Source organism: Lucilia cuprina, chromosome 3 (assembly GCF_022045245.1).
Source record: "Lucilia cuprina isolate Lc7/37 chromosome 3, ASM2204524v1, whole genome shotgun sequence".
Classification (NCBI taxonomy): Eukaryota; Metazoa; Arthropoda; class Insecta; order Diptera; family Calliphoridae; genus Lucilia; species Lucilia cuprina.
The window spans coordinates 49,306,853-49,318,509 of record NC_060951.1 but is presented as its reverse complement, the minus strand read 5'-3'; the positions used below and the strand labels follow the sequence as shown (position 1 = coordinate 49,318,509).

The 11,657-nt window shown below is 30.0% G+C and overlaps 1 protein-coding gene across 6 annotated transcripts in view; it reads right to left on the bottom strand.

The window, feature by feature from the left end:
• The window catches only part of LOC111688560 (neurotrimin), a 69,149-nt gene that overhangs the window by 5,684 nt on the left and 51,808 nt on the right, over positions 1-11,657 (bottom strand). For all 6 annotated transcript variants that reach the window (XM_046947307.1, XM_046947308.1, XM_046947304.1 and 3 more), the window contains 2 exons: positions 5,398-5,590; positions 4,943-5,071 (listed from right to left, as the gene is read on the bottom strand). In XM_046947307.1, the coding sequence (XP_046803263.1) occupies positions 4,943-5,071; positions 5,398-5,590 (322 nt within the window). The remainder of the gene's footprint in view (positions 1-4,942; positions 5,072-5,397; positions 5,591-11,657) is intronic.

Here is an 11,657-nt window from a genome sequence, read left to right as displayed (position 1 = left end):
CTATAGACTAGACTATAGACTAGACTATAGACTAGACTATAGACTAGACTATAGACTAGACTATAGACTAGACTATAGACTAGACTATGGACTAGACTATACACTATAAATTAGACCATGATATATATAAAATAATTATAATAATTATTTTAATTTTTTTCACTGTATGCAGTAACTTTTGTCGTATTTACTTCATTTCAGTTCGACAAATATATATAAATTCATATGTATATATGTGTTTTCGAGTGCTAAAGATATATTGAAAAGATAAACTTTTTGTTTGTTTGCTTGCGTTTTTTTTTCTTATATATTTCTTATTTCATAGATCTGTTACTGATAGATAGTCATCTGATATATTTCGATTTACAATCTTTAGGGGCTTTTACTTATACACACTTACACACGCTCACTTTAAATATGTATATATACACATTTAGGAATTATTCTGTGTACTTTTCTAAATTTACTACCAAACTCTTAACAATATTTTGTTTTCTAGGGAGTTCACTGAACAATGGTTTCTATTGATTATAGACACTTTTACTCAACTACAAGTAGAAGTAAATGAATGGAAAGCAGGATATTAAATTTTTACTGTTGTTGTAATTTTTACACTCTATCTACAGGTGGCAATACACAATTGAATACTTTTGCAACTAGCAGAAGCAGCAGAAAAACACAAAAATACTTTTTTTTTGCAAATTTCACATACACACAACACGAAAGTGTGAAAAATTCAATGACCTACAAAAGAAAAAGTTAACAAATGTTAGATGCGTGTCTTTAAACAACATAAGAGACTAACATGTATAACATGGGTAAAAGTATAGAAATATATACTTACGTACGTATGTATATGTTAACTTTTACCTTAACTTAGACACACACACGCCCCAAGCATTTAGTTATTTGCACCTTAAGTGTTAGTTGCTACTAGTTGAAGAGGGTGGGGGAGATGTTTTAAAAATCAAGCAAAACATCATTTTTAAAGTCTTCTCTGGGTGTATTAAATATACACGTTTTTCTTATTTAACACTTGCTTGCATTACTTATATAGGAAAAGTTTTACAAACTTGTTTTGTATTTTATATTTATTGTTTGTAATTATGTTAGGCGAGTAAATATTGGATTGGAATAAGTAAATTTATTAAAATGTCCAAATGATCAAACAAAGGGATTATCAAAATTGTTTTATTTTTAATTAATATAACATTTTTTTTAATTAAATTTACATTCCTAAACTGGCCTCCGGTAGGTTAGTGGTTAGTGTTCAAGTCTGGTAGACCGGAAGTGGCAGGTTCGATCCCCACCCATGACACTGTTTAAGGAGCGCACAACAGGCCCGCTAGAGGCCTAGGTGTATTTCCTCGGATTTGATGTGTATACATCCTCCTTTCAAACTAACTAAATAACTATATTAAAAATTGGATTTGCAGCGAAATATTTCTAAAGAAATAGAACTCTTCATTTTGAACTTAATAAGTGTTTTAAGTATATTAAGTATATTAATTCATAATATTAATTTCCTTTAACTTATAATCTTGAACTTATTTCATTTAAATATTACACATACATATAAATATAAATATATACATACATATATTGATAGTTGTTTTTGTCTATTAAAAGGTTTTAAATACCTGTAAAACAGCGCGTAAATATTGCAAGTATTTCTGCACCATTACCAAAGTGTTGGTGTGGTGCAGGAAAAGAGGAAGTGAAAAACGACAACACCGGAAATACAAAAACATTTTCTTTCCTCTCTATATATAACTTATAGTCAAAATAAAAAAAACTATATAAACAACTTACAAAACTTTAGTGCAACAATTTAACAAAAGATTGTGCAGCAAAAACAACTAAAACTTTGTGATTACAACAATACAAACGTATTACTCCTGCGGTTCGGTCTACCTGTCAATAGTTACAAAACGCTATGTTCTCTTTACAATATATATGGTATTGTTCAATATACAATATAGTATTACAAAATTACTTTGGCGTGAGTTTGTTTAAAGTTTTATCTTGTTACTAAACCAGCAATTCTTTAACGGGTTAAAGTATCCTTTTAATATAGTATTTAAGGCAAATATCTAAAAATAGTTAATATCTAATACTTTATCAAAATAAAGCAAATGGTATTCTAAATAACAGCGACATCACTATAACGGCACTGCCAACCAACCAAACTGCTGGGCAATACTTATTTATAGCTTTCTATATAAGTATTAGTTTTACTTAAAGTAAAGTATGCGTGCTCAAGTTATAGTTGACTTGAATCGACTCATAAAAGTCAAAACCTGCTGAGACGGAAATAAATATAATTCATAGTATTTATTGGTTGTCGGTTTCAACTAAGTTGAATATTCATAAGTTCTTTTTTTTGGCTAAAGTTGGATGTTTGTTTGGGCGTGTTGTTGTTTTCATATTACTGGTATTATTTTACGGATTTAGTTGTAATTTGGCTTAAGATATTAATTTTTAATTTATACACTAATATATATTGTGTTAATTGTATTAAGGGAATTATTTTAATTTGAGTATTTTCTCTTTTCACAAGCTAAAGGTAGATTTACTAAAGAAATGATTTTAATAAGAAATTAAATATGATATGTGAAAATTAATTTGTTTATGTGCGGAAGCAAACATAATTCAGGGTGTGAATGAATGGGAAAATGTAATATTATTTTAATTTCTAAGGGTTTTGAAAAATAGCACAGTGGTAGAAAGGTATAAATAATGAATTGTTAAACTGTTAAGTTTTCTTTATTAAGAACACTTTTATATCTAGAACAAATTTTCATAATTTTGATTTAAATGAGTTTTCTATACGAGAGTGGCTTTTGATAGTTGGCTATTAAATTCAAATTAATAATCAGATAAGCTAAAAAATTATATAAAATATTAATCAGCTTTGATGATTTTGAGTGCAAATTAAACGTCAACTTAATTTTAGGCCGTTGAATCTAAAAGTTTAAAAAGTTAGACCAAAATGAGAACATAATTTAAAACAAGTAAGAAATTATAGTCTGGCGAGGCCGATCATATAATACCCTACACGAACAAAATGTGATTTAGTTTTCATAATAAATCATTTAAGTTGAATTGTACCTTTGCCTCAGATATACTAAAGCCATTTATTGTTTAATAAAACTATGGATATTTAAGGAAAATTTTAAGGGGGGCTTTTAGAGGTCAAATGAGGCCCTATAATTATAAAGTTCATCAGGGTCACCAAGACTATAGAACTTGGTTTTGCAGCTTTTTGTCGAGATACGAGTATACTAAACATAATTATAAACTTAAAAGTCCTATTTAACGGGTTCAGTTCTATGGGGCCTACATGAAATAATGGGCTAATGTTAACTATTTTCAATAAGCTTCGTCTACAGTATCATAAAAGATCATGTGCAAAATTTCATTGAATTATCTCCAAAATTGCGACAATGTTTACAAGCCTTATTAGGGGATACATTTGTATAGGAGCTAGGTGAAATAATGGACCGATCTTAACCATTTTCAATAGAGTTCGTTTCTAGGACAATAGAAGATCATGTACCAATTTCCATTCAATTATTTTCAAAATTGCGGCCTGTAGTTTGATTACAAGGTTTACATAGACGAACAGAAAGACAGACAGACAGACAGACAGACAGACAGACGGACGGACGGACGGACATAGCTAAATTGACTCAGAATGATTCTGAGCCGATTAGTATACTTTAAGGTGGGTATAGGTCTTATATTGTTGTGAGTTACAAACATCAGCACAAACCCAATGTACCCTCCCTACTAAAGTGGTGTAGGGTATAAAAAGTACATATATGATACCCTATACCAATTACTAAGTTAAAAATGTGGATTGTTTTTTAAATAATAAAGCATTTAATTTGTTTTCTAATTTGATTCCTGAATAATTTTTTTTTATTGTAGACAAAAAAAGAGATTTTCTACAAGAGCGCTCATAGGGGAATTATTTATGTAGAATTTAATCGTGTTATTAGTGTTTAAAAGTGAATTTTGACTTTCAAGACATTTTCTAAAGAGGAGTTTGTATGGGGTCTAGTGTCAGAAAAAAAACTAAGTTTTGCTGATTTTTATTGTTTGGGGGCTAGGTGAAATAATGGACCGATTCCAACTATTTTCAATAGCGTTTGTTCTTGGACCAAAAGAGAAGTGTCTGCGCACCACGTTTACATGGACACAAGAACAGACGAATGGTCGGACATAGCTAAATCCACACGGAAAGTGATGGGGGCTAGTGTCAGATAAAACTAAGTTTTGCTGATTTTTATTGTTTGGGGGCTAGGTGAAATAATGGACCGATTGCAAGCATTTTCAATAGCGTTTGTTCTTGGACCAAAAGAGAAGTGTCTGCGCACCACGTTTACATGGACACAAGAACAGACGAATGGTCGGGCATAGCTAAATCCACACAGAAAGTTATTCTGAGTCCATTGGTACACTTTAAGGTGGGTGAAGGAACAATATTTTTGGGTATTACAAACATCAACAAATACATAATACACTCTCCACTATAGTGGTGTAGGGTATAATTAACATTGTTTTTAAAATAAAAAATAAATGCTTATGAATAAGACTGTTATACTTTAATTGCGCCTCTACTTTGTTCAACGTTTAAATAGTTTTAAGTAAAATCTTGTGTGCAAATAAATTATGTTGTCAAAATTTGACCTTTATTATTTGATATTGTTCTAACTTTGTTTTCGTTATTTTTAAATGTTTATTTTTATTTTATGCCAAAAAAGAAACAATCATGATAAGTGAAAAATAACTAAATCATTTATTTACAAAATGGTTGAAGTATATGTATGTACATTGTAAAATGTACATATGTTACAACAGCGTAACAGTATTAAAGCAAACCAAAAGTGAACCGAACTGATTACAAACTTTTTATATATTATAATTTTATACTCACAATGCACCTGTAGCTTCATACGTTTACTAACGGATGGTGGCACTCCATTTGAGGCGATACACATGTAGGCACCCATTTCAGATCGCGTGACCTTTGACAATGTTAACATTTCACCTTCTACAGCTAAAGCTAAAATAAGTATAAATAACAAAATTGAGTTAAAAAAGAAAATAAAAACAACATGCCACGAATAATTTAACAACTAAAAAGGCAAAAAAGTTTAAAATATTGTATGTAACTCATTTAAAAAACAAAATTTATGTGTATGGAGTTTTTCTTTATACTTTTTTTTTTGCTCTACATGTTTTAATTTCAGTTAATGTAAAAGTTACATGCATGCACTTTTATATTATTTGTAGAACTTCCTTTAGTTTCCAATTTTTTTTCTGTTGTTTGTGGTTTTATTTGTAAAAAGAAAAGTTTTTCTTTTGTTATTTTTCGTATTTATTACCAACCTTTTGTTTTCTGATGCGCTCCATTACGTGCTATAATTTCTCTACCATCCTCACGCCGCCACGTTATCCTGGGCTTTGGATGTCCTCGAGCTCGACATACTAATTTCGCAGAACCACCTTCGGGCACCATCATATCACCGGATGTTTCTTCATTGATAATGTCTGGTGGTATGACTACTTCTAAAACTGCTGTCTGTTGTTAATAAAAAAATAAATTAACCAAAATGTGTCAGTATTGTTTTTTAGGGCTACATAATATTTCTAATAGAATCTGATTTGGTTAAAATTCTGATAATGTTGAGTGTATAAGTATAAGTTCAGGTTTAGTTCTGTTATAGTTCTGTTTTAGTTCCGTTCATATTCTGTTGTAGTTCTGTTCTAGTTCTGTTGTAATTCTGTTCTAGTTCTGTTCTAGTTCTGTTCTAGTTCTGTTCTAGTTCTGTTCTAGTTCTGTTCTAGTTCTGTTCTAGTTCTGTTCTAGTTCTGTTCTAGTTCTGTTTTAGTTCTGTTCTAGTTCTGTTCTAGTTCTAATTCTGCTCTAGTTCCGTTCTAGTTCTGTTCTAGTTTTGTTATAGTTTAGTGTTTTGCTTTTAAATCACTTTATTTTATTGAATAAATTCACATTTTAAAAACATATAACTTTTTCAGTTAATGATATTTAGATTCCCAAAAGTATAATTTTTAATCGTCGTTTTTTATATTTTCACAGAAATACACATTGCATCGTTATTATTAAAAAAATTTCAACAAATTTATTTCTTTGATTTTATACCAATATTTTATAGCAAATTTCTTACAATTTAAATGAATATGCCCTCTTCCTTTAAACATCTTTCATGACTTGTCTCAGGCCATTAAATATTTCAACACATTAAGTGAATAAATATTAAAGACGATGAAAAATGAAATCCAATTGAATTTTAAATAAGAGCAAACATTAAAACGAATACAGGATACTCATAGGAAAAACTCGCACAGGGACACATTATTCTATGAAAGCGACGAAAAACGTAAGAGGAATTCTGAATGAAAGACAAAATTTTTTTTGAATTGAAAGTAAAATAAGTAGAAGCTTTTGAAAGACATACAAAATTTAACAGTTTCAAAATAAATACGTTGAACAGACGACACAGAGACATACCTTAAGTGATTATATGAAATGATATTAAGTTTGTTAAATTTAATAAATATGAGTAAATAGTCCTGTTGTATGTGGTGGCTAACTTCAAACAAGATTTTTATACATAATTTTATGTAGGCATTGTGCGATTATTTCAACAAGTGCATAGTAACGATCTTTTTTCCATAATTTTCAAAATTTTAATCCCTGCAAATGATATCTCGACACCTTGCAAAACTGCTGGGATAAGAATAATATTCATAAATGCTTTAAATTCCCATACAAAAACATAAGCCATACAAAATGTAAACAAATAAACAAATATTCATAACTGAACACATACACGTATGAATACATTCAGTTTTTTCTGAACTTTTCTTCATATGAAATGACATTAAAACAATAAACATATTAAAGCTTAAATCATAAAAATAAATAAAAAACAGCAAAATTATACATTTATATGAATAAAGTAAACAACAAGTAAGGACATTGATATTTATAGACAGGCAAGCTCTCATAAACATTTATATGTATGTAAATATGTAGTTGTGTATACATAAGCTAAGTGAACTTTGGCACACACTTGTCAAATACGGACGATGTCCTTGTATTAATTCGAAAATCGAATTTTCTTATTAGTTCAGTTCAGTTCTAGTTCAGTTCTAGTTCAGTTCTAGTTCAGTTCTAGTTCAGTTCTAGTTCAGTTCTAGTTCAGTTCTAGTTCAGTTCTAGTTCAGTTCTAGGTTCTAGTTCTGTTCTAGTTTCTGTTCTAGTTCTGTTCTTTAGTTTTCTGTTCTAGTTCTGTTCTAGTTCTGTTCTAGTTCTGTTCTAGTTCTGTTCTAGTTCTGTTCTAGTTCTGTTCTAGTTCTGTTCTAGTTCTGTTCTAGTTCTGTTCTAGTTCTGTTCTAGTTCTGTTCTAGTTCTGTTCTAGTTCTGTTCTAGTTCTGTTCTAGTTCTGTTCTAGTTCTGTTCTAGTTCTGTTCTAGTTCTGTTCTAGTTCTGTTCTAGTTCTGTTCTAGTTCTGTTCTAGTTCTAGTTCTGTTTAGTTCTGTTATAGTTCTGTTCTAGTTCTGTTCTAGTTCTGTTCTAGTTCTGTTCTAGTTCTGTTCTAGTTCTGTTCTAGTTCTGTTCTAGTTTCTGTTCTAGTTCTGTTCTAGTTCTGTTCTAGTTCTGTTCTAGTTCTGTTCTAGTTCTGTTCTAGTTCTGTTCTAGTTCTGTTCTAGTTCTGTTCTAGTTCTGTTCTAGTTCTGTTCTAGTTCTGTTCTAGTTCTGTTCCAGTTTTGTTCTAGTTCTGTTCTAGATCTGTTCTAGTTCTGATCTAGTTCTGTTCTAGTTCTGTTCTACTTCTATTCTAGTTCTGTTCTAGTTCTGTTCTAGTTCTGTTCTAGTTCTGTTCTAGTTCTGTTCTAGTTCTGTTCTAGTTCTGTTCTAGTTCTGTTCTACTTCTACTTCTACTTCTAGTTCTGTTCTAGTTTTCTTCGAGTTCTGTTCTAGTTTTGTTCAAGTTCTGTTCTAGTTCTGTTCTAGTTCTGTTCTAGTTCTGTTCTAGTTCTGTTCTACTTCTGTTCTAGTTCTGTTCTAGTTCTGTTCTAGTTCTGTTCTAGTTCTGTTCTAGTTCTGTTCTAGTTCTGTTCTAGTTCTGTTCTAGTTCTGTTCTAGTTCTGTTCTAGTTCTGTTTTAGTTCTGTTCTAGTTCTGTTCTAGTTCTAATTCTGCTCTAGTTCCGTTCTAGTTCTGTTCTAGTTTTGTTATAGTTTAGTGTTTTGCTTTTAAATCACTTTATTTTATTGAATAAATTCACATTTTAAAAACATATAACTTTTTCAGTTAATGATATTTAGATTCCCAAAAGTATAATTTTTAATCGTCGTTTTTTATATTTTCACAGAAATACACATTGCATCGTTATTATTAAAAAAATTTCAACAAATTTATTTCTTTGATTTTATACCAATATTTTATAGCAAATTTCTTACAATTTAAATGAATATGCCCTCTTCCTTTAAACATCTTTCATGACTTGTCTCAGGCCATTAAATATTTCAACACATTAAGTGAATAAATATTAAAGACGATGAAAAATGAAATCCAATTGAATTTTAAATAAGAGCAAACATTAAAACGAATACAGGATACTCATAGGAAAAACTCGCACAGGACACATTATTCTATGAAAGCGACGAAAAACGTAAGAGGAATTCTGAATGAAAGACAAAATTTTTTTTGAATTGAAAGTAAAATAAGTAGAAGCTTTTGAAAGACATACAAAATTTAACAGTTTCAAAATAAATACGTTGAACAGACGACACAGAGACATACCTTAAGTGATTATATGAAATGATATTAAAGTTTGTTAAATTTAATAAATATGAGTAAATAGTCCTGTTGTATGTGGTGGCTAACTTCAAACAAGATTTTTATACATAATTTTATGTAGGCATTGTGCGATTATTTCAACAAGTGCATAGTAACGATCTTTTTTCCATAATTTCAAAATTTAATCCCTGCAAATGATATCTCGACACCTTGCAAAACTGCTGGGATAAGAATAATATTCATAAATGCTTTAAATTCCCATACAAAAACATAAGCCATACAAAATGTAAACAAATAAACAAATATTCATAACTGAACACATACACGTATGAATACATTCAGTTTTTTCTGAACTTTTCTTCATATGAAATGACATTAAAACAATAAACATATTAAAGCTTAAATCATAAAAATAAATAAAAAACAGCAAAATTATACATTTATATGAATAAAGTAAACAACAAGTAAGGACATTGATATTTATAGACAGGCAAGCTCTCATAAACATTTATATGTATGTAAATATGTAGTTGTGTATACATAAGCTAAGTGAACTTTGGCACACACTTGTCAAATACGGACGATGTCCTTGTATTAATTCGAAAATCGAATTTTCTTATTAGTTCAGTTCAGTTCTAGTTCAGTTCTAGTTCAGTTCTAGTTCAGTTCTAGTTCAGTTCTAGTTCAGTTCTAGTTCAGTTCTAGTTCAGTTCTAGTTCAGTTCTAGTTCAGTTCTAGTTCAGTTCTAGTTCAGTTCTAGTTCAGTTCTAGTTCAGTTCTAGTTCAGTTCTAGTTCAGTTCTAGTTCAGTTCTAGTTCAGTTCTAGTTCAGTTCTAGTTCAGTTCTAGTTCAGTTCTAGTTCAGTTCTAGTTCAGTTCTAGTTCAGTTCTAGTTCAGTTCTAGTTCAGTTCTAGTTCAGTTCTAGTTCAGTTCTAGTTCAGTTCTAGTTCAGTTCTAGTTCAGTTCTAGTTCAGTTCTAGTTCAGTTCTAGTTCAGTTCTAGTTCAGTTCTAGTTCAGTTCTAGTTCAGTTCTAGTTCAGTTCTAGTTCAGTTCTAGTTCAGTTCTAGTTCAGTTCTAGTTCAGTTCTAGTTCAGTTCTAGTTCAGTTCTAGTTCAGTTCTAGTTCAGTTCTAGTTCAGTTCTAGTTCAGTTCTAGTTCAGTTCTAGTCCAGTTCTAGTTCAGTTCTAATTCAATAGTTCAGTTTTAGTCCAGTTTAATTTTAATGACTTTGTAGGATTACACTCCTTAAAATCCCTGACCAACTAACCAGCCTGTATGCGCATTGCATAAAGCTTAAAGTCAATAGTAGAAGTAAATACGAAAATGTGATTGTCGCTTGCGTTTGAGTACAAGAATGCTTCAAACGTTATGGTTGCAAAGCAGAAAAGAGTTTCTCTTTTGGAATGTACTGTTGTTATTGTCATCGTAGTGGTAATGGTTGGTGGTGGTACCAGTGGTATGAGTGCTAAGCTAACAATTCAAAAAACAACAACAAACAAACAAGCATGACATAACAAGCACAACCATCGGAAGTGGATATAAATGGAATATGAAGCCAATGAAGTTGGCGGCGACACACGAGAAACCACTTGAATTTTTCATGCGTTTATTTTATTTCAGCTTTTTATTTTTTGCGATTTTTTTTTGTAAATTTTTTTTCGCTTTTATTCTTATGTTTACTAACGTGTGCTCTATAGCGACAGTGGAATATATTTAATTTGTCAGTTTATTGGTAACAAAACGATTAAGGGATTCAATGAAAATCAAAGTTGATGGAGAATTGAGTCTATTTGTTGAAAGAGATTTTATTGGGATGATATTGTCTGTGCGTGTGTGTTTTTTTTTGCGAGTGTAAGGATACATTTTTTGAATAATACTGGTTGGTTGAGCAAAGAAAATGGCTGAAAATTGCAGAGTAATATACTTTTATAAAAAATTTCCAACTGCATAAACTTACGTTGGCTAAGTTAAAACAGGTTTTAAAAAATCTATTTTCTAGTTAAACTTTATATTTTCTCATAATTATATTAGAGTAAACATATGTAAGTAAAGTATATTTTTAAAAATCTATTTTCTAGTTAAACTTTATATTTTCTCATCATTATATTAGAGTAAACATATATAAGTAAAGTATATTTTTAATTCGATTTTTCCCAGCTTTAATACACAACTCCCTTTCAATTATTTTTTTCTTTTAACTTTCGCAAATGTAAAGAGTTCATCTAAAGCAGTGAAAAGTCAAATAAGAGAGTGAAAAAATATTGAAACAAAAAATAACAACTTTAAACTTGATGACAATTTCAATTTCATTTTATATCAATTCTTCCTGCTGTATTTTTTTGACTTAAACACTCATATTCAGATGTGAATAACTTACGTACTCTGTGTTTATTTTTTTATTCTTGCCTCCACTGTAATAAAATCATGATGATTTACAAAGTGAATTAAGTGAAAAGCAAATAAAGCATTATGTTTACATAATGAGAAGAATTGTACACCACACACACGCAAATGAATTCGTACACATAAACTACCCTGCAGTTTTAGGAACTATTAAACAAAGTTTAGTAGGATTTTTTCCAAGATTGTAGTTTTTACTAATTATATATATTTTAGAATAATTGACTCCACAAGCAGATGAACTGCTACTACAATATTTGCCGAATTACTGGTATAACAGCCACATACATAATCAACAGACACAGGCCTGTTATCGTCACTGTTTGAGGATGATGTTGTTGATGATGATGACGAGCAAAACTAAATGGAAATGGATATATGTATATGATGAAAAGAATGAATTACATACTTGAAAATATTA